At 40.8% G+C, this 22,225-nt stretch overlaps 1 protein-coding gene across 2 annotated transcripts in view; it reads left to right on the top strand.

The window, feature by feature from the left end:
* ACP3 (acid phosphatase 3) overlaps positions 1-22,225 on the top strand; it is a 48,015-nt gene that overhangs the window by 5,703 nt on the left and 20,087 nt on the right. For both annotated transcript variants that reach the window (XM_081071813.1, XM_081071814.1), the window contains exons 2-7: positions 6,599-6,694; positions 11,642-11,728; positions 12,188-12,340; positions 16,656-16,754; positions 19,822-19,914; positions 21,527-21,659. In XM_081071813.1, the coding sequence (XP_080927939.1) occupies positions 6,599-6,694; positions 11,642-11,728; positions 12,188-12,340; positions 16,656-16,754; positions 19,822-19,914; positions 21,527-21,659 (661 nt within the window). The remainder of the gene's footprint in view (positions 1-6,598; positions 6,695-11,641; positions 11,729-12,187; positions 12,341-16,655; positions 16,755-19,821; positions 19,915-21,526; positions 21,660-22,225) is intronic.

Here is a 22,225-nt window from a genome sequence, read left to right as displayed (position 1 = left end):
AAAAAAAAAAAAGAATTTCAGTTACAGCCACCATATTGTGAGCATTGACTAGATGCCAGGCTCTTTACATTTGTATTTTGAATCCCCAAAATGACCCGGTAAGGTGTATAATATTATCTTGGCAATGCGTAAGAGTAATGGAAAAGGAGCTGGAACTTATCTGTGGTGTACTGGGTACTAGGGACTCAAGATGCAACTGTCGGGTGGCACATCTACTACTTGTGGGTTGTCTTAGAAAAGATGTGCCAGATAAAACTCTCTATTGGAAAACAACACCGGGTTCCTGCCTCCGCTCACTAGCAACCCGCCAATGTTTCTCTTTGGCTGTATGGCTCCCTAATCACAGGACAAGGAGCAGCAAAGCTGTGTGTGAGGACCTGCGTGTTCTCCAAAGGCATTTGCCGGGCAGAGCACCGTGCCCTGAGTGTTGGTGCTGGGCCAAGTCCAGTTTGCTTACGCAAGCTTCTTCCTGGTTTTCACGCCAACATGTTTAGCACATTTTCAGTGTGGTGCACTGATCAGGGAAATTATAATTGAATCAAGGCCTTTCCAATCAGGCAGGTTGCCACTACAGATGCTTGAAGCTTTCAAAGTCTCCTGAATTTAAAGGAATAAATGAAGTAGTCCTTTCAGTCAGCGAAATAAAAGTGGGGGAGAGATCATTAGATGTTAATAGAAATATTTCTTGAAGGAAAGGACTATGCTTCCCTTTGCTCAACAATAGTGCTCATTTACCCCGTATGCTGCAAGCCATTGCCAGCAGGAAAGGAAGTATAGAGGGGTAGCTAAGTTAAATGCCTGAATAATATAACAACAAAAGTAATGGTAACAAATATAACAACAAATCTCATATACGGAGTTCATCTTGCATGTTCATTTCTATGATGATGACTTGGTATATACAGAGGGCGCAAAAAAAATGTACACATATTTTAAGAAAGGAAAAACTCTGTTAAAATTGTAATACTCAATATAGACCAATAACTACAGATGAATACAAGTCATGTTTGACTTCTGCATTTACAAAAGGGGCTTAAAGTTGTTACCATCAGTGTAATTTTAATACATTTTTTTCCTTTCTTAAAGTGTGTATACTTTTTTTGGCACCCTCTACACATTTCATTCTCATGATCCTCCTGCATGGGAAACAATGATTTTCTCATTTTACAAAGAAGGAAATCAAAGCGTGTAAAAGTTCAAGTTAATTATCCCAAGGTCACCCAGTTAGGTGTTGACAAAGTAGGGGTTTGAACCCAACTGTAACCAACTCAAAAACCAGAGCTTTTCTGAGATATTCCACAGCTTCCACACAACGTAACACCCACTTTCACTCCTTCCCTCTCCTGCAGGCCTCTGTGCCTCCTGCGCCCTGGATAACAGTCTCTTTGGAGTGGCCTGCCTCTCTGCTTTCCTCATGGAGTGCAGAATGTATCCTCACCCTGACTCTTTTCACAGCCAGTCTGCCTTCCTTCTTACCTCTGAAGTGGTCTACATATACATGAGGTGTGACTAAAAAAAAAAAAAAAAAATACAATGAATGTTTCTAAAAATTATTGCAGTAAAAAACACGTTGCCATTAATCCCCCTCAAAATCCTCCCCCTCGCTTCAAATACAATTATCCCATCATTCTTGCCACTTTCTGAAGCAGTTCTGGAAGTCCTCTTTCATGAGTGTCTTTAGTTGCGCTGTCATGGCTGCCTCGATGTCCTGAATCGATTCAAAACATTTACCTTTCATGGTCATTTTGACTTTGGGGAAGAGCCAGGTGTTGCACTATGCAAGATCTGATGAATAAGATGGATGAGAACACATCATAATGTGTTTGTTTGACAGAAATTGCCATATACCAGAAGCGATGTGTGACACGGAGCAGCGTCATGATGGAGGATGATTTACGACACACTTTGAAACACACCTTCTCTCAATTGTAGCTCACACCCTACTGATTGCACTGAACAAGTTGAAACTTGTCACACACTGTTACTAATGTTCCATGCACTGCTTTCCGTATTGAAGATCCCTGCCTTTCCATAGGATGGCACTCAGGAGCAGCATTTACCATATTTGTTGATCACACCTCATATTTGGCTCCATCATTTCTGCCCAAATTCTTTTGCTTTTTCATTCTTTTTGCCAATGGACTTATTTCTCAGTTCTAAACAGAAAAAAAAAAGGCGTTTATTCATGTCATGGTTTGTCATCGAGATGTTCACAACTTGGAGAGCACCCTAATAAAATAGAGAGTGGGGTTGAATGCCAAGAGCCAAGGTCCCTTTAAAGACTTCCAGAATCATCCCAAAGTTTTGTGATGTGTCTTGAATTCCAATCCTGAAAGGACAAGATAATGGCTTATTAGACTCCAATCTAGTCCAGGGCAGACTCACTTTTCTAGAAGCAAAGGCACATATGGAGGGTATCAAGGGGAAAGAGAAGAGAAGGAAAGAAAGGTGAAAAAAACGGAGCATACACAGTGTACTTTGATGATAAGTAACGATGAAAATCAAAACCCATTTTGAAATGAGAAGATTGGAAAGAAAGTCATCATATACCTGGAAGAACTGGACCCAATACAAGATTCATTCATTTATTAAAACAAGCACCGTGTGTGTGTGTGTGTGTGTGTGTGTGTGTGTGTGTGTGTGTGTTTCCTGTGTGCCAGCACTGTTTTGGGGTGTAGCTGTGCTCGGGATAGCAAGGATTCTGCTTTCGAGGTGTTTATGGGGAGAGAAGCCAGAAACACACACACAATAAAAAATAAGAATATCAGGGATAAAAATAAAACCATGTGATGAGAGAGACCTGAATTTAGCGACCAAGTGTGTGTGTGTGCCAGGAAAAGAAGTACAGTATTCCAAACAGAGAGGACATCGAGGCCCTAAGGCTAGAACAAATTGAGTGTATTTTATAGACCAGCAGGAAGGTATGTTTAACAAGAACGTAAGGTGAGAACCTAGTGATGGCCAGGGCCAAGTCAGGTAGGATCTTGTGAGCCATTGTAAGAACTTGGATTTTATACAAAAAGCAATAGGAAGTGATATAATGTCTGTATGTGAGAGAGTATAAATGAAACAAGACTGGCCACACATGAGTTGATAATTGTTGGAGCAAGCGATGGACTCAGAGAGGGGCTCATGATAAAAATCTCTACTTTTATATGTCTTTACAATTTTCTGCAAAGTAACTATTAACAAAATGAGGGGACATGAGGGGGTTCTAAGCAATCAAGTGACATATTCTGATTGACATTTTTTTAAAAAAAACACTTGACTGCTGCAGCGAGAGAGGCTGGACGTGGTGTCCTCCAGTGTACAACTCAGGGTCTCCATATCCTATTCAACTTGCCAAATCTGGTTGGCAGACTGATGGAAGGGGATCATTCATGGGGGTAGCAAACTGTGGTTCTTTTCTATTTGTTATTTTTAATATCTCAACTGTTGTTGTTTTTTTACACTTACTTTTTTTTCAATTACAGTTGACATTCAACATTATTTTATATTAGTTTCAGGTGTATAGCATACTGGTTACACATTTATATAATTTACAAAGTGAACAACACCCCATACGCTTAGTACCCACCTGACACCATACATAGTTATTACGATATTATTGACTATATTCCCTATGCTGTACTTAATATCCCTATGGCAAACCATGGTTCTTTTTTAAAAAAAGTTTTGTGTTATTTAAAATGGAGAAGTGAATGTGATGGGGGAAAAATAGTGGGCTGGTAATCAGAAGAATTAGGAGGTCTGGACAGCTTCATCAACCTGTTTGAGCCTCAGTTTCCTCATTTGTTCAGTGCAGCAATAGTACAACCTATCCTCACAGGAGGGCTGTAAGAATTACAATAGATAGCATGGGAAAGGATTGTACAAGACCATGAAGGGCTGCACAAACATAATGCATTATTATCTTAGATGTCTTCCTTTTGGAATTACCACTAGTACTGCAAATAGTCCTACTGCTAACAGTATGTTTTTAAGTTTCTAAAGGATTTTATGAGTATGATGGCTGGACTGAGAACAGAGGTTATAAATTTGGCAGAGCAGCACTTAAGAAGGTTGCCTTTCCACAAACTTTAAAGAGCATCTAGGCAGAGTCCAAGGGCTCCAGCTGAATTGGCAAAACTAGAAACACAAGAATGCCACCTGCCTGCCCGCGTACACACACACAAACACATACTCACACACACACTGATTTCTAGCACCAGAGGTGGGGGATGGTTTATTAAGTGTTTCTGTGGGACACTTCCTCCAAAGAGTTCACAGCATGTTTGAGTCGCTGCCTCAGAAACCCTTAAAACTTACTGAAGTGTAGGGGAGTACAATTATTTGTGACCTGTAAGAACGGAGTAAGGAAGTTTACTCAAGTCACGTGATTATATTCCAGTACTCCGCTCTTTAAAACACACTCCTCTAAGGATTCCACACTTGTTTTTCTTTCCAGGCCACTCTGTCATTTAGTTGCATAACCTGTTTTATTTTTTAAATAATGTTTGACATTGTTTCTTACCTCAAGGTTTTGTTTCTTTCTGATGCAACATGCTCGCTCACACACACACACACACAGCTTCCAATCTTAGAGGAAAAGAGTAGGGTTTATAAAGAAGCCCCAGATCCCTGATCATGCACATTTAGTTGATGGGATGCTGAGTGGTGTGTTTGACCACTGAGAAATGAGCCTCTTACACGAGGTGAAGACATTGGAGACACACATCCTGATTGGGACCTCTGGTTTACCATTTACACACTGTGTGACCTTGGGCAGGTCACTTAACTAAGGCCAGTTTCCTCATTTGTGAAATGAAGATAATAACGGCTTTGTAGAAGTAATAAGGGTTATAATGTATAAAAAGCATTTAGCACTGTTTCTAGGACAAAGCAAGAGTTCAAAACATGTTGAGGAATTATTGTTGTAGTTATAGGCTGGTAGGAAACATTGCAAATTATTTTACTACAGCGTCTCTCATCTGACTTCTCTTTGACTAAATCAGTGGCTCCCAGTTGGAGGTGATTTGGCCCCGAGGGGACATTTGGCAATGTCTGGAGAACTTTCTCGTTGTCACAACAGGAATGCTACTGGCATCTAGTGAGCCAGGGATGCCGCTAAACATCCTGCAATGCACAGGAAAGCCCACCACAAGGAATTATCCAAACCAATGCCAATAGTTCTGAGGTAGAAAAACCCCGGGAACTAAACAATATGGGGTTTTTAATCTATCGAAACCATATAACAACTTTAGTTCCTCAGATCGGGGAAAGTATTTTGCACATACTATTTCAGGATCTAAAAGTCTGAAGTGTGTTTCCATTGTGGTTAGCCTCAATAATCTCTGATCATGACCAAGTCACCCTGAGTGACTAGTAACAGTAGGTGTTCATCAGAGAATAGCCTTTCTTCCCATCACGAGGGGACCATTTGTGACCATTCCTTACCTAACCAAAATTATTTCTTAAGACCCACTGCACCTTTAGCCCTCTGTTTGCTCTAGCCTGTTCTATGGAGATTTTAGTTTCTCACCAGTTTAGGGGGCCAGCAGATCAGTTTTCTTCAGAAACCAGAGTCACAACCCAAGTCTTAGAAGCCTGTCTCACTGTCCTGGGATCCCACCTGAAAGATGAGTAAAGTTTGAGACTGTGCCTTATTCAGTGTCTACTGAACTGTTTTTGCAGCATTTGGAAAGAGCTGCTTCCTGGCTTTCTTTTCAATGGAGCATCTTAGTCAGTAGTATTAAGTGGAAAGTACAGGAAATCTCAGATAATGCAATTAAATATGCATGTTTAATATTCATTTATAATGCAATGAAATATGTTTGCTAACATCAGGGTAGACTTCATCTTGTACTTCTTGAGTGTTTTTCTTTCCCTATCTTTTACTTATAAAATAGCTTTGTGCCTCTGATTAAAAGCATATTATAATCAAATACCAAGGTTTCCAAAGTCCAGGCTACTCTCCCCAAAGAGTAAAATGGGCAGTCAAAACAGCATGTACACAAATCCAGAAGTATTCCTTAAAGTATTTAGAATTCACTTTTCTAATCCCCCCACCACAAATCCTTTACCCCTAACCTCCTAAAAACTGACAAATCAGTGACTCAGAATGGTCGCAAATTCTATGTTGCATTTTATAGCACTATTTTTATTATATGCAAAAATTTTAATATCATAATTACGTAACCACAATTAAGGGAGGAACAATTCTCATCAGAATTTGTCTGTAATAAAGTGATCTTACTAAGTTTTGTGTTCCTTCTTGCCCTGATATACAAACCAGTCTCCATGTGGGGATCGCCTGCCTCCTAATGGCCAATCCTCCTCTTACTTGCATTACCTGAAACACAGGGAAAGCGTTAGTGAGCTTAACCTGAGATGTACCTGGGGAGGTTTTTAAAAAATCCTGATGCCCTGGCTGCATCCCAAATTAATTAAAACAAAATCACTAGGAGTGGATCCATCTGCAGAATTTTTTTTAACTCCCCAAGTAATTCTATGAGCAGCCAAGGCTGAGGACCAGTGGTTTAGAAGGATATCTATTATGACGAACAGAGGCAAAAACCTGCGTGAAATGTGTAACATTACTGTCTCAATCTATTTCCAGGTGTTCAGGCATGGAGACCGAAGTCCTATTGAAACCTTTCCTAATGACCCCTTTAAGGAATCCTCATGGCCACAAGGATTTGGCCAACTCACGCAGGTCAGTTGGATTTCCAGCTAAAGGTTGGTCATGAGTCTCAAAGGAAACTAAAATTGTGGGGTTTGCAATCTATTGAAACCATATAACTAGTTACTCAGATCTGGGAAACTATTTTGCACAATTACCCAGGATCTAAGAAGTGTGAAACGTGTGGTGATTATAGAAAGAGAGGCACTCATGGTTAGCCTAGATAATTTCTGATCATGTCCAAGTGTCATGTGGTGTCTCAGCTCCCGCTCCCTGCACAAGAACACAAGATGTGGTGAGGCCAAAAAGGAACACCAATGGAGCCATGGATGGGCAAGACACATGGATGGGCCGGGCAAGACACAGGAAGTAAACATCTGCCTGCACCCCAACAAACGGTCTTCCTGTACCACAGTATCGCTGGCAGCCAGGCGAGACACAGGAAGCAAACAGCTACCAGTTCCACTACATGGTAATATGTTCCCAAGCAAACAGTCAAGCGGTCGATCAAATCAGGATGGAAGGCAATTCCCCATACTCCACAGCCATTTGCTAGGGCTGTGCATTGGCCTCTCCCAACGTGTGCCCTCGCCGCAGGGGAGGGCTCTAAGTTCTTCCCAACCTGGGGGTAAGGGATGACCTTGACCTCACCCGCATCTTCCACCAAGGATTCAGCAAGTGTTTCCTCCTGGGACTACAATTCACGCACCTGGGCTGCCTCAGCAAGCACTTTCCAGCCCACGTTGCCGCAATGACCTTCGCTTTCTCCAGCTATGCTGCTTAGAGAATCGTCCACCTCCTCCCACCCCTCCACGGGGGTCCAACTCTTAAGAACAGTGGCTACCGGGTACTACGCACAGTGTGGGGGCCACTTGTCCTTCTGCCCAAAGTCAGACACCATTCGTACCTGGCCAGGATCTTGCTCGCCCCGCCAGGCATCTGAGTGGGTGATGGCCCCAGTGTAGGATGTACAACTCCAGGAGCACATGACAGCAGTGGACCACCAGAAAGCAGGCAATGCCTGCTATGGCCAACAGGGCGGTATGCCATCTGGGGGATCGAGAGGACCACCAATTCACCCAGGGGTCACGTTTCTCCCAGGCAGATCGTGTTTCCTGCTCCCTCCAGGCGCTACTATTCACAGGCTTCCCAAAACTGAGTTTTCATATGCACAAACTGCTCCACCGCCCTTCGGAGAGCTTTTGCTGGCACCGTACCCTGCTCGCTGCTTCATGTGTAGTGCAGGGTCTCAGCTCCTGCTCCCAGTGGGTGGACACAGAATATGCTGAGGCCAAAAAGGAACACCAACGAACCCATGGATACCACAATATTCTCACTGGCATCTGGGTTGGAGATATAGGAAGCAGGAGCCACACGTTCTGCAATCCACCGTCCACTTCTCTGCCAACCAACCAACCTTCCAACACAGCCACAGCAGTTATATCAGTGGCCAATGACTAACCGGCAACAGCTGATGGCCACCCAGCCACAGCGGATGGCCATCTGATCACAGCTGATGGCCATCCAATAACAAAGCCAGCACCTTTCCACATGAGGCCGAGAGCCTGGAAACTGCTCTCTGGGGCTCTGTCCCTATACCAAGTCACCCTTAGTGACTAGGAACTATAGGAAAAGTATATAGAATTGCCTGTTTTCATCTTTTTTTTACCATGTTGGCTTTATTAAAGCATGAGAGATGTGCATGGACAACAGAAGAATACAGAAGTTTAGAAATGCTGAAGAGAACCAAGAGATACTTATAAGCCAGCCCCTGAGTTTCTCAGGCTCCACCTGAGAAAGTAGAAAATCTTCATCTGCAGGGTTGGGAAACTGAATCCTCTGAAAGTGCTGATACCAGATTTCATTTTTTGTCAACTGGATCAGCTGGGATTGAGCCCTCCTTATAAGTGGTCAGCTAAACACAGAGAGCTCTACTTCCTACAGAGCACCTAAGGAGAAAGTGCACTGTGAAGCAACGACAAATGTAGTCTCTGCTCCAGTGGTCCACACCCTTCACTTGTAAGAGTGAATGGCTCTTCTGTGTGGAGCCACGTGGCCAGGTGCATTGCTTCTGTCCTGACCAAAGCACTGTTTAAATATATTAAGAAAATGTCAGAGTGTCTAGAAGTGGCTATCTCCAAAACCAATGGGTCTTTATTTTGGCCAAACATTGGAATTATTTGAAGAGCTTTAGAAAGCATCGATGTCTGCCTGGTAGGATCTTATGTAAGAGTAAGAGTGTGGCCTGGACATTGGGATTTTTAGAAGCTTCTCAGTTGATCTGTTGACTCCAGTGTGCAGCCAAGGCTGAGAATTACTGCAATAACTCAACTACAATGTTTCAGAGAGGAGAAACCTCAGAGAGGCTGCTTGAGGCCAGCACCTTCTGGCTCTGAGGTCAGGGCTCTTCCCACCATAGCCTACCCAGCTTCTGACTTCCTGAATATGAGAAGTATTAAAAGAATTCAGGGCTGCTTCTTAATAGCTATGGTTCTGTATAGACTCCAGTTCCCCTGCGGTGCTTTTCCATGAGACGAAAAGATTCTTCCAGACTCTGGGATCTGTACTCCTTCTGAGAGTCCCCTGACTAGCAATCAGATTCTCTTGGAGCAGTGTTTCTCAAGCTTTTAATGGGAATGAATCATTTGGGATCTTGTTAAAATGCAGATTCTGATTCAGCAGGTATGACATGGGACATTTCCAACATACTCCCAGGTGATGCCAAAGGTGCTGGTACATGGCCACTCTTGAAGTAGCAAGGTCCTAGAGCCTATGGTTAGGTACTTCCAATCTACATAATGACAAGTGATGGCTTACTAAGTTAGTGGTTCTCAAAGTGTTGTGCCTGGATGAGCAACATCACCATTACCTGGGTACTTGACAGAAATGTCGATTCTTTGACTCCATCCATTGAACCACAAGCTCTGGGGTGGAAGCCTGGGAATCTTTGTTTTAATGAGTCCTCCAGGTGATTCTATGCATGGTAAAGTTTGAAAACCATTTCTCTATAGAAGATGACTATTTCCTCAAAAGTCCGCTGTAGGGTAGAACAACAATTAGACCCAAAGTACCTGGTTATTCAGCTACCCAGGTCATCCAGGAAACTCACAAACCTCAAAGCACACATTATTCCTTTCCAATCACCTCCCTCTGCTAGAGGGGTGGTCATGATAGTGGTGACCAGGAGTAACAAGGAAATAAGCGAGTGAGATCAAGCAGAAGCCACAGCGACCACATCCCTCTGACTCCCAAAGCTCTGGCGAGGCTCTGGATTACAGGCACACTTCAATGCATTGTTTCTCAAAGCATGGTGCTCTACCACATGGATCTGAATCACTCAGGGCACTTGTTAAAATGCAGATTCCAGGGCTACACGTAGGATCTAATGAGCTGGAATCTTTGGGGGAAATGCTAAGGAATCTGCATCTCAACAAGCACCCCTAAATGAATTTTGCTTTTGACGTACAGTACTGCTTGAGGTACTGCAATGCTTCTTAATGATTACTGGCCATCAGAATCTTAAGGAGCTTGCTAAAAGCAGATTCCTGAGCTCACCCCCAAAGATTCTGGATCAGCAGGTGTCATGCAGTATCTCTAGTCCTGCTCCCCTCACAAGAACCCAGGATATGGTGAGGCCAAAAAGGAACACCCACAGAGCCATAGATAGGGGAGTCATACCACTATAGCCTCGCTGGCGGCTGGGTTGGAGACACAGGAAGCAGGAGCCACACGATCCACAACCTGCCGTCTGCTTCTCTGCCAACCAACCTCACTTGCCAACTGCAATCCGTGCCTCTGGAGAAGCACCACTGTGGCCTTCAGGCTCCCCCACTTCCCTTTGTCTCGGATGAAGGAATGTAAGTGCACTGCTCATACCTTGTGCAGTGGGACTGTGGCCCAGTTCCCAGGGCTCCAGTTGTAGGTTCATAGTTCTTGCAGGTATAGAATAACAAACTTTGAAAGAAAGGTGAAAATATCTGTCATGTGGGGTCACTGGTCCCACCACCTGCATAAGGACGCAGAATATGGTGAGGTCAAAAGGGAACACCAACGAAGCCATAGATAGGGGGTTCATACCACTATATTCTCGCTGGCAGACTAGGTTGGAGACACAGGAAGCAGAAGCCACACGATCTGCAACCTTCCATTGTCCCCTGTGCTGCTCTGCTCTGCTCTACTGTGCCAACCAACCCCCACTTGCTAACTGCAGTCCGTGCTTACCAGCTCAGCAGGGGCAGTTATATCAGTGGCCAATGGCTAACGGGTTACAACTGACGGCCAACTAGTCTCAGCTGATGGCCATCTACTACCCTAGCCAGCACCTTTCCACGTGAGGCTGAGAGCCTGGAAACTGCTCTCTGGGACTCTGTCCCCACAGCAGGTCAATAGTGGGGCCCAAGAACTTGGTTTCTAACATACTCCCAAGTGACGCTAATACTTCTGATCCACAGACCACACTTTGAGTAACAGGCTCTAGTCTAAAATGCATAAATAAACTGTACAAATAGTAAATCATTGCACTCAGAGGTTGGAAGTGATCTTCAAATTCATTAAGTCCAAACCTCTTATCGGATGGTTGAATTTTTTCCACAACCCTCCCTGCCACCCCCTCTACTCCCACCCCTCCCTGCACGCAAGTAGTCAGCCAACCCTGTGAATGTTCTGCCAACAAAAATGCCCATTGAGTGCTCTACCACACAAGAGATGAACCATTTACTTAAACCAAATAGATCATCAACTATTAACTGTGCAAAGCTCTATGTTAAGTGCTAATGAAGATGAAAGAGTTTTCTCAGGGAGTCATGACTAAAGATAACAGCTCTCTTTTCTGGTTTTCATTTTAAAATGTGTTATTGTTGTGGAACTATTAAAGCACACCATTGTTCGCTCTATTCATTTAATGACAAGGGACGAGATACATAGATAAGAATCACAGAACTCACTTTCACTAATTTTTGCTTTTATTTTTTTTCCCCATAGCTGGGCATGGAGCAGCATTATGAACTTGGACAGTATATAAAGAAAAGATATGAAAAATTCTTGAATGAGTCCTATAAACATCAACAGGCAAGTTGGGGAGCCAAGGGTCGGAGCCTTGTCCCTTGGAAGAATTTAACGTAATGTTGCATTTGTGAAAGTGTTTTGACTGTTTCCCAAGCAACTTATACAAATCAGATATATCTTGTCCTCTTTATACAAACATTGTGTTTCTAAAAAAATTTAAACATGAGTAAGTTTGAAATTTTATGGACACCTATGGTAAATACTATAGCTTGGCAGCTAGTGGCAAGTAGCCACCACTTCATTGGTCACTTTTGTCCATTCAACTATGGGCATACCAGGTTGCTATATTATATGGCATGCTTATAATATTGTCTCTTCCGTAATAGATCTGATGATCATGAAGTTACCGCAATGTCAGCTAAGATTTTGGTGTGGGTGTCCTACCCTTTCTCAAATATTAGCTCCACAGGAAAAACCCACAGTTCTTCTCAGTTGGATTCTGCTTTGATTTTCCCACTCTAGGTGTATGTTCGAAGCACAGATGTTGACCGGACTTTGATGAGTGCTATGACAAACCTTGCAGCCCTATTTCCCCCAGAGGGTACCAGTGTCTGGAACCCCAGCCTACTCTGGCAGCCCATCCCGGTGCACACAGTCCCTCTTTCTGAAGATCGGGTCAGTAGTCTGAAAAAAACACAACGGGAGATTCTATTGGGCCTGGAAGGAGGAAGGCAGGCTGCTCAGTCCTTGTGGATTTGGGACTCGGAATACTGCTTGGGTTGTGCAGACTTCACTCTTCCCTAAGTAAAGCTGCAAAGGATATAGAAAGCCCAAGGCAAGAGAGAAGCTGAAACAGAATTTCTCTTTGGATCTTTGTCATCCATTTTGTTTTGCCATTTTTTCAACTGTTGGCAATTTGTCATTCTCCATCTTTACACACACACACACAGACACACACACACACACACACACACTGTTCCCAGTGTTCTGCCTTCCATTCCTGATCTTTTAGTGCCTCACACAGAGTTCTCCTCCCTCCAGAATATCCTACATCATCTTTACCTACAAATTACCCCTCCCCCATGAAAATCCCCATTTCTAGGTTAGAAACAGAGAAACATTTGAGCACATAATTGATGCCCAACATTTGATATGCATCGTATTTACCTCTTATCACAAACTTGAATGGACAATATTATAGTTCTCCTTTCATAGCCAAGGAAATAAGTGATTAAAGAAGTTAAACAAAATGGATCCCAAGCCACACAGGTGGTAAGCATCACTGCTGGGACTAGAGCCAGGAAATTCCAGAGCGATTTCCTTCCCTATAAACTAATGGTTCTCAAACTTAGCTATATATTAGAACCACCTGACAATTTTTAAAAATCCTGATGCCCATAACAAATCCGAATTCCTAAGGGTGGGACCCAGACATCAGTATTTTTAAAAATAATCTCCCTAGATGATTCCAGTGGACAGCCAAGTCTGAGGGGACCAGCACTGTAAACCAAGCTGCCTGAATGAGGCTGTTTGAGAGAAACTCTCAGATTTATTTACACTGGGTGGGACTGATCAAGAACTCTTTAACCTTTTCAGAGGGACCGCTATTTTTAAAATAGCAATAGATAAATCTAATCTCCCAGGTGTAGAATTTAAGACTATGTGAAGGAAATAGTTTGGGACAAGGAGTCCTTCCTAATTCCCCTGCAGTCACCTTATAGGCCTGACCATCTCATTTCTCTATGGCTGAGGCTTAGCATGACCACTGGACCTGCACTGTTGCCCAGTGACCTCTGGGGTAGGGTCCTATCCTTTTTGCCCTGCCAGTGCTCTTAGAGTTGCTGACTTCATTGCTGCATCTGGTGACTTAGGTATTTTTCCCAAAGACTGTAGAAACAGCCTGACCCTGTCAATCTCACTCTAGGTAAATCTGTTCAAACCAATTTTTCTGGTGTTTCCTGAAAAGACAGGATGATTTACTTGTGCCTCCTTCCTTCACAGAATCAGGAGTGAAGTATTATGATTATCAGTGTTTTTAGGAATTTGTGAATATTTTCTTCCCAAAAAAATTAAAAAAAAAAAACACGCTTTTACCACAGCCTTTTCTACTTAGATAAAGACTGGACAGCAACACCCAATTTAGCCAATGTAGACCAAGGTAGCTGTTTCACCCTTAATCCTGAAAGATAGTAATTTAATTTAATTTAATTTAATTTAATTTAATTTAATAGCAAAGAGAATACAGGTATTATTAAAAGAGGAAGAGGAAAACAGAGAGAATGAGGGAGAGAGGGAGAGGAAGAGAGAAGCAAGTAAGACTACCTATGGGGGCCTACTCACTAAGATGAAAACATTCTCTCTAGCATCAAATCAGACATCTAACAAAATCAATCATCAACACAAAGTCATTCTCAGAGCTGTGCTAAGTGCTGTAGAGAAATATGAGGCTAGCTTTCTTTGTTAATTTGTAATCCATTTGATGAAAAAAATGTGCATGTGTGACATGTATAGAACACAATACAAGATGGTGAGCAATGATTTCAAGTACAAACTGTTCATGCTAAAGGAATTCAGAGAATGAGACCTACGTGGAACTACCAAAGGGCAGTCAAGTCTTCATGGAGAGCTTAAGAACTTGAACCAGACCTTAGAAGAGGGGTAGGAAAAGAGAGAAAGGCAGCCTGAAAGCATGGCAGTGAGTCAATATACAGAGTGCTTGCCCTTCTGTGTCCAGAGTTCCTTTAGAAAGAATGAAAATGAGACTGAAGAACTATGTTGGGCATAGATTACAGAATCCACTTTTAATAGCCAGAAGGGATCTCGAGGTTGAAAGGCAGTGTGATATAGAAGGAGGGCTAGATTTAAAGTTTGGAAAACCTAGGTCTGAGAGCCAACTACCACTTCAGATACTTGACCTTGAGTAAACTCCCTGCACCTCAATTTCCTTTTCTGTAAAATGGAAACAACAGTTCCCACTTAACTTCTTTATAAGGATTTGAGAAAACCAAGTTAATTAAGAAATGGAAAGGACTTTTTAAACTGCAAAATGCTGGGTAGATGTTTAAGTATTACTCTATTTATTTTCAGCCTGACTCTTTCAATATGTAAGACGAGAAAACTAAAGTCTAGAAAGGATAAATAATTCATTCAAACCTATACCTTTAAATAAATAGTTCTGTGTTTTCTCCTTTACCAATGTTATTTCTAACTATGGAAAAATTTGAAAGCCATGCAGGGAGATTTATATGTAAAGCAGTAGATATAAAAGTATTCCATCTTCAGTATATACACACACCAGAAGTGGTGTTTAAGGCATTTGTCTGACAGTGGCATGGAAGGAAAAGATACTCGAGCCTCTGAGAATAACTGTTGAACCAATTCAGGAATAAGGAAATGAAGGCCTGAAATTAGATGGTAAAGGCATTAGGGGAAGGAAAGAGAGGTAAGACAAGTGACACAGAGAATCAGAAATGACAAACAGGAAGCAACTTATTTAAAAAAAAGGTTTTCTTAGTAGCTATTAACATGCCAGGCCTTGTTCCAAATATTGACAACACAGCAGTGACAAGTGGACAAGATCATGGCTGTTTATATTTTAATTTATAGCTTATAGGAAATAGATTATAAAGAAGTAAATGAATAAGATAATTTCAGATGGTGATGAGCTCCTTCAAGGAAATACAACGGCAATATGTTGGTGGCTGGGGCAGGTGGAAGTCAGTGAGAGGATTGTCTCAGGCAGGGAATAGTCTGCAGAGACCTCAAGCCTGTGTGGTCAGCGGACAGCACGAAGGCCCAGGTGTTACTGGAGAGCAGCGAGTAAGAAGAACATTAGTAGGAAAGCAGGGCAGAGCAGTCACTAGGCACTGACTGTGAGTTTGGGTTTTATTCCAAGTAAGATGGAAAGCCAATGAAGGCTAGACACCACAGAATGGCATGATCTGACCAATGCTTTAAAAAGACTAATGTTTACAAAAATAAAATAAAAAGGATTAGTGTAGCTGCTGGTAGAGAATGAATTTTGAAGGCACACAGCATGGATGCTGACTGACCATCCAAGAAGCTGTTAACAGTAGGTGAAACACAGCTTATAGTGGCGAGGAATGGCAAAGGACAATGGAGATAAAGAAAAGGCGTGTGTTCTGGAAACGTTTTGAAATTAGACAAGCAGAAATGATTAGTTTAGGAAGCAGGATGATTAATTTTGCTATTGGCAAAAGTGGAGCGATTGCAAAGAAGAAACAGTTAAAAATGAAGATGTTGTTTTTTACATATTAATTGCATATTTAATAATTAATATTAATTAATTACCGTTTTTTACATATTAAATTTGAGGAAAAATGAGAAACATCTAAATAGTAATATCCACCAAGGGCTGGAAGTATAGAACTAGTCACAGAGGGAAAGTAAAAGCAACAAAATGAACTTGGGAGACACCAACCTGTAGATTATAATTAAAACTATAAAAGACCATTGAATTAAAGCTCTTTTTAGCATGATCACTTCGTCCTCATAATAGGTTTTTAAAGATGCTTTTTCTATGGCTTTAATATGTGCCCTTATTTTAACAGTCTGTGAATTTGCAAGAATTATGTCAAGTAGTTAATGGATCTCTTAAGATTCTTTCCAGAACCTCTAACTCATTTCTCTGTATTCCTGCTCATCTAATACTAGAAAGGGGTAGGTAAAGAAGCAAGGTAATGGTTATCATTTCACATAGAAAATCAGGAAGTGTGACTACCAATGTGTAGTGCGATTTAGGCAAGTTCACGAAACTAAAAAACAAAGGTTTTCAGTTCTGAGTACGTATCCTACTATTTAAGACCTGCAGACGACTTAATCTCTTTTCCCTCAATTTTAGAATTTCCATTTAGTTCAAAACATGTTTGAATCTTTTATTAAGGTCTCTTTGCACCTAATGAGGCTTAAAATATGGCTGCTGCTTCTTTAGCAAAGTTCTGACTAACAAAGTGTTTTCTGTTGTTCTCAGTTGCTCTACCTGCCTTTCAAGAATTGCTCCCGTTATGAAGAACTTCTGAGTGAGACTTTGAAATCGGAGGAATTCCAGAAGAGGCTGGAGCCTTATAAGGTTAAAAAAAATAGTGTCATTTGGTGGTCATACAAGAGTGTGGGGGCCAAGACAGAGGAAGAAGCTGCAGTTTCTTAAAAGTGTGGGAGGAATGTGTCTGCTGGTAGCTGGTTCTGGCAATGGGTTATAATGTTTAATGAGGGTCAGTCAATCACACCACCTGGTCTCCATTGCTGTGCTGGGACCACAGGGCAGTAAAGAAGCCCATCCCTTACAAGTCCTATACTTATGTCCCTAAGAGGAACCAGGTAAAACTGCATGCCTGGATCAGAATAAATGCAAGTCTGAAATGATCTGCCTTATTGAGGCTGAGGGGCTGGGACTATTGTCTTCATATACAAGGGATAGTCTTTATTTTTCAGTTTATGTTTCCACGTTGTGAAATACCCCTTTTCAAGACTATAGAAAGGTAGATATGATGCTTTGTGCTTTTAAAAATAATATTTTGAATTTGTAATACATTCACAATGGTTCAAAAATTATATATATTTATATATATTATTATATATGTATTATTATATATGTATATATACATATAGAGAGAGGGTGCCAAAAATGTATACACAAAGGAAAACTGCATTAAAATTGTAATATTCAATACATACTGATAGTAAAAGATGAATACAAGTCATGTTTGACTTCTGCAATTACAAGAGGTGATCAAAGTGGTTACCATCAGCATCTAAACATTTCTGATTACGGCAAACTACTGCTTGAGCAACACCGACCAAAGTGACCACTTGCATACATTTTTTTGGCACCCCCAGTATATAAAGGAATGCAGTAGAAAGTCTCTCAATGACCCCCCAGGTAATTGCTGACAGTATCTTCTTAGGTGGCCTTGAAGTTTCTTTATGCTTGTGCAAATAAATATGAATATATTCTAGTAGTTTCCCCTTTTATTACACAAAAATGTCATATTATTACCTGTAGTATTCAATACAATAATATTTTGTATAGGTTTGTAGCCTAGGAGCTATAAGGGAATGGAATTTGTCATCCCAAAATATGTCTATTTGGCATAAAGATTATTTCAGGCTGGTTGATTTTAAGAAACAGCAGACATGGGAGAAGCTCTGAAAACCAAGTAGAAATTACCCTTTCCAAAAGATATTTACATTTCTAAGGGAAATCTCCATTTGTAAGGGTGTCTCCCTGCTGTACCAGAAAAAGGGGGATAACCTTATCTCTAGAAATTTGTCAATGCAGACTGGCAACTACTTAAATCTGCATAAGAACCTCACCCTTGTTTACTGTGCTTTCTCTGGTAACCTCCCATAACTGACACTCCCCACCCCCAAAGTCTTTTTCTTCAGCTGAAGATGATATTTAAGGAGATGGCAAGTTACTCAGTTTTCCTGTGTCTCCCATGTATACAGGAGGTGTACATGTTATTAAACTTTTGTTTTCCTCCTGTTAATCTGTCTTTTATTACAGGGATGTCTTGGTCAAGAACCCAGAAGGGGAGAGGGAAAATTATTTTTCCTCCCCTACCGAGCACTAGGTTATACTATATAGCCTAGGTGTAGTAGGTTAAACCATCTAGGTTTGTGTAAGTACATTCTATGATGTCTGCACAATGACAAAATCACCTAAAGACTCCTTTCTCAGAACGGATCCCCATTGTTCAGCGGCCCATGACTGTATTTTATAATAGAATTGGTAGTGGGTATCTCTGTCTCATCCTGATTTTAGTGTCTTTTAAGCATGCTAGCTTTTGGGTCAATTAGGTATGTTTTTATCAAGTTAATACATTAGCTGTCTGTCTATGTTCGGGAGTGTTTTGTTTTTGTTTGTTTGTTTTTTAACAATTCCGTTGTTTAATTTTTGAAAGTTCTTTCTAACATTTTTAATATAATCAAGTTATTTTTCTCCTGGGATCAATTACTAAGATTAGTTATAGTCATAGATTTACTAATATTCAACCATCTTTACATTTCTAGAATCAAGTCTCTTTCTTTTTATACGATATTGAATTGTTTGCTAATATTTTACTTAGACATTTTGCATTGCTATTCAAAGTGACATTGGACTACAGTTTTCTTTTCTGGGCAGCCTTTGTCAGTGTCAGTGTTGCATTAGTTCATAAAATTTTTTTGGAAGTTTTCTTTCTTTTTCTATGCTGCAGAACAGTTAAAATAGTATTAGAATAATTTACTCTTGGAAAGTTTAGTAGAAGTCTTCTATTAAATCACTTGGCCCTAGAGCTTTCATATTTTTTTAATGTTTTTTGTGTTTTTTGTATTTTTGATGGGGAGAAGCTGGATGTTTAATAATTATTTCTATTTACTTTATGGAAATTTGTTTGGGTTAATATTGGGAAATTGTATCTTCCTAGAAAATTTATCCAGCAGACAAACAATATCTTCCAAAAGGCTTCCCAGGAATTGCTGCCAATTTCATCAGGCAGATAGCTGAACAGGGGGTCTCCTTATCATGACACCCCAAGAATAATACAGAACCTAGAGAAATGTTTGTCTCCTATCCAGATTTCACACTTACAGCCAGATATGGAATCCTGTTTCTATTGTGTTTTCCTGGTGTGCTTTCCTGGTGAGATATGTTTTCCCCTCTCACCTTGGCCACTCATTTATTTGTGAATTATACTCAACTTACTTCCAAAAATAATTTTGAGGCAGCGCACTTCAATGTGATTCCAGAACAAAGCAGGAGCATGTGGCAATAAGCCAGCTATATGGTATAACCTATTACACTATTTGATGTACTAATGAGATGGTTAATTAGTATTTGTAAAATTCGTTAGGTTGACATCATCATAGCCAATGCTATTACACACTTTTCTGTAAAGAATAGCAGTTCTCAACAGGGGCAAATCTGCCCCACAGGGTACATTTGTCAATGTCTGGAGTCATTTTGGGTTGTCACAACTGAGGGATTAGGGGTGATGCTGGCATCTAGTGGGTAGAGGCCAGGGATACAGCTAGACATCCTATAATATACAGGGCAGCCCCCCACAACAAAGAATTACCCAGCCCAAAATATCAATAATGCTGAAATTGAGAAACCCTGGTTTAGAAAAAAATTTTTTCCTCTCTGTGTGTTTCAGGATTTTATAGAAACGTTACCTAAACTTTCTGGATACCATGGCAAGGAACTTTTCGAAATTTGGAGTAACATCTACGACCCTTTATTTTGTGAGGTAAAAGAAAAAGTATTTGAAATCAACTTGCAATCTGACTTTATGACATGCCTATTTTGAAATAGATGAATACATTTTCTTTTGCTTTTTTTTGCATATGTATTACTTATACTTCCTTTGACATTGAAACATAATTCAAGACTTCTTAATATTAACTTGAACATTCTGACTTCTTCTCTCCATTATTTATGTTTTCACCCTTTAGAAAATGGCAAGCAAAATTGCTTTTCTTCTATGCCTTACCACTTACTTATTTTTCAGTCACTCAGGAATGCTGAGCTCCTGTCATTGATTTTGATGAAAAATACAGTGTTGTATACAGTAAGAGGAGGAAACAAATACCTGATTTCTAGATATAAAAACAAGCAAACCAACTTTAAGCAAGTCTACTGAAAGTGGTTTATCTGGCAAGGATCTCTTTCTTGCTGTACAACGCATACAAAACAACCATTGTAGTTAGATATATCACACCTGAGTTTTTCAAGGCGGTGTTGTGTGTTTCACTCACCATGCTCCACCTGCTGGCCAAAAGGAGTACTCTAGAATCCTGGTTTCCCAACCAGCTCACTGAATCCTGCCGCAAAATTCTGACCACCCACATAACTTACATCCACTTCTGATTTTGAGGTCATCGTGAGTGTCTCTGGGGAGGCAGCAATTACTTTCATAGTCCCCTCTCAATAACAGATGACAGTTTTCCCCCTCCACGTCAGAGTCCATTGACCCAAGCACACACTACTTTCTCAATATTTTAACTTTATCATCAGCATCTGTTTCAAGAAAGATGTGTCAGCCTATTTATAAAAGACTCTTCAATGGAGACAGGGGCCCACATTTTTATTTCACTCTTAATTTTTTTTCTTTCTTCTTTACTGAAGTTTGATCTAAACTATTCCATAATGTGGTCATGGTGTCTAATTCTTTTTCACCTCTCTCTCTCTCTCTCTCTCTCTCTCTCTCTCTCTCTCTCTCTCTCCCCCCCCCACATTTGAAATTGAGGGAATCTTAATTAACTCTTCATAGCACGTAATAAATATTAGCACAAGGTCTCTACCTGCCCTGCTCTACAGCTTAGTCATCGATTTAACGAATATTTACCAAGTGGCAACCATGGGCAAGGTACACTCTTTCCCTAAGAGTCAGTGAACTAGAAGCTAATAGGAGTGGAGTTGTATTGTTGAAGGTTTGGGAAATGCATTCCCTTTCCCAGCTGTCCTCTTAGGTTGTTCATTCAGCTTTTAAGGAAATATCATCCAACTCTGTCAGCTTTACCTTTCCCCCAAGTGAATAAAAAGATGTCTAAATCTTTCATAAAAGAATAAGGTGTGTTCCCTGCCCTACCGCACCCTTACTATGCAAAATACGAGTTGCCCTTTGACCCAGAGTTAAGCCAAAAGCTATGGACTTGGTAGGAAGGGGCAAATGAGTCTCTGAATTTTGTTCTGAAAACCAATACCACTATTTATCACAAAGTAAAGTCTTCCGAAAAAGAAATGGCAGGACAAGAAAGTGCAGACCTAGTGGTTCTTGTGCAGTGAACAACGATAAAACATCAACAAAGGGGGTAGTCAGAAAAACAAGTATACATTTTCTTCCTTTTTCTTTGCTACAGGGTGTTCACAATTTCACTTTACCCTCCTGGGCCACCGAGGACACCATTATTAAGTTGAGAGAATTATCAGAATTGTCCCTCCTGGCCACCTATGGAATTCACAAGCAGAAAGAGAAAGCTAGACTGCAGGGGGGTAAGTACAGTTTTAAAAATGAGAGGAGCATATGCAGCGTTACGTCTATGTGCTGGTCCCACGACTAATCAGCGATGCGTCCTGGACAGGTCACTGAATCACTCCAGCACCAGTTTCCATTCTGTAAAATGGGGATAATAATGATATTCATTTCATAGGTAGTGAGGATTAAAATGAATGTACGTCAAAGGTCTTAGGACAAACACTACCTGGTACATAATATGCTGACAATAAACATTATGTGTTATTATAATCATCAAGATTACCTACTCTGGGCCTTAGTTTTCCCATCTGGCAAATGAAAGCTTTGGGCTAAAGCTAAATGATACGTCTCATCCTTTCCAGATCAAAGAATTGAGGATTTTTGTATCTGAGCCCCATGAAAATCAAAGTCTTGCGGCCTATAGCATGAATTTTTCAAGTGGGCGGTATGACAAAGTGGCCTATTTTCCTGAAACCCAGTGGTAGCTATTGCGAAAGTGAATAAAAGATATTTTGCAGGCTAATTATGCCCTGTAGATTAATATCTATTGCAATTGACCAGTTGATGATAGCTTAAATGTTTT

This window comes from Rhinolophus hipposideros, assembly GCF_964194185.1.
Source record: "Rhinolophus hipposideros genome assembly, chromosome: 14".
Lineage (NCBI taxonomy): Eukaryota > Metazoa > Chordata > Mammalia > Chiroptera > Rhinolophidae > Rhinolophus > Rhinolophus hipposideros.
The sequence above is the reverse complement of the archived record's forward strand: the minus strand, read 5'-3'. Positions and strand labels throughout refer to the sequence as shown.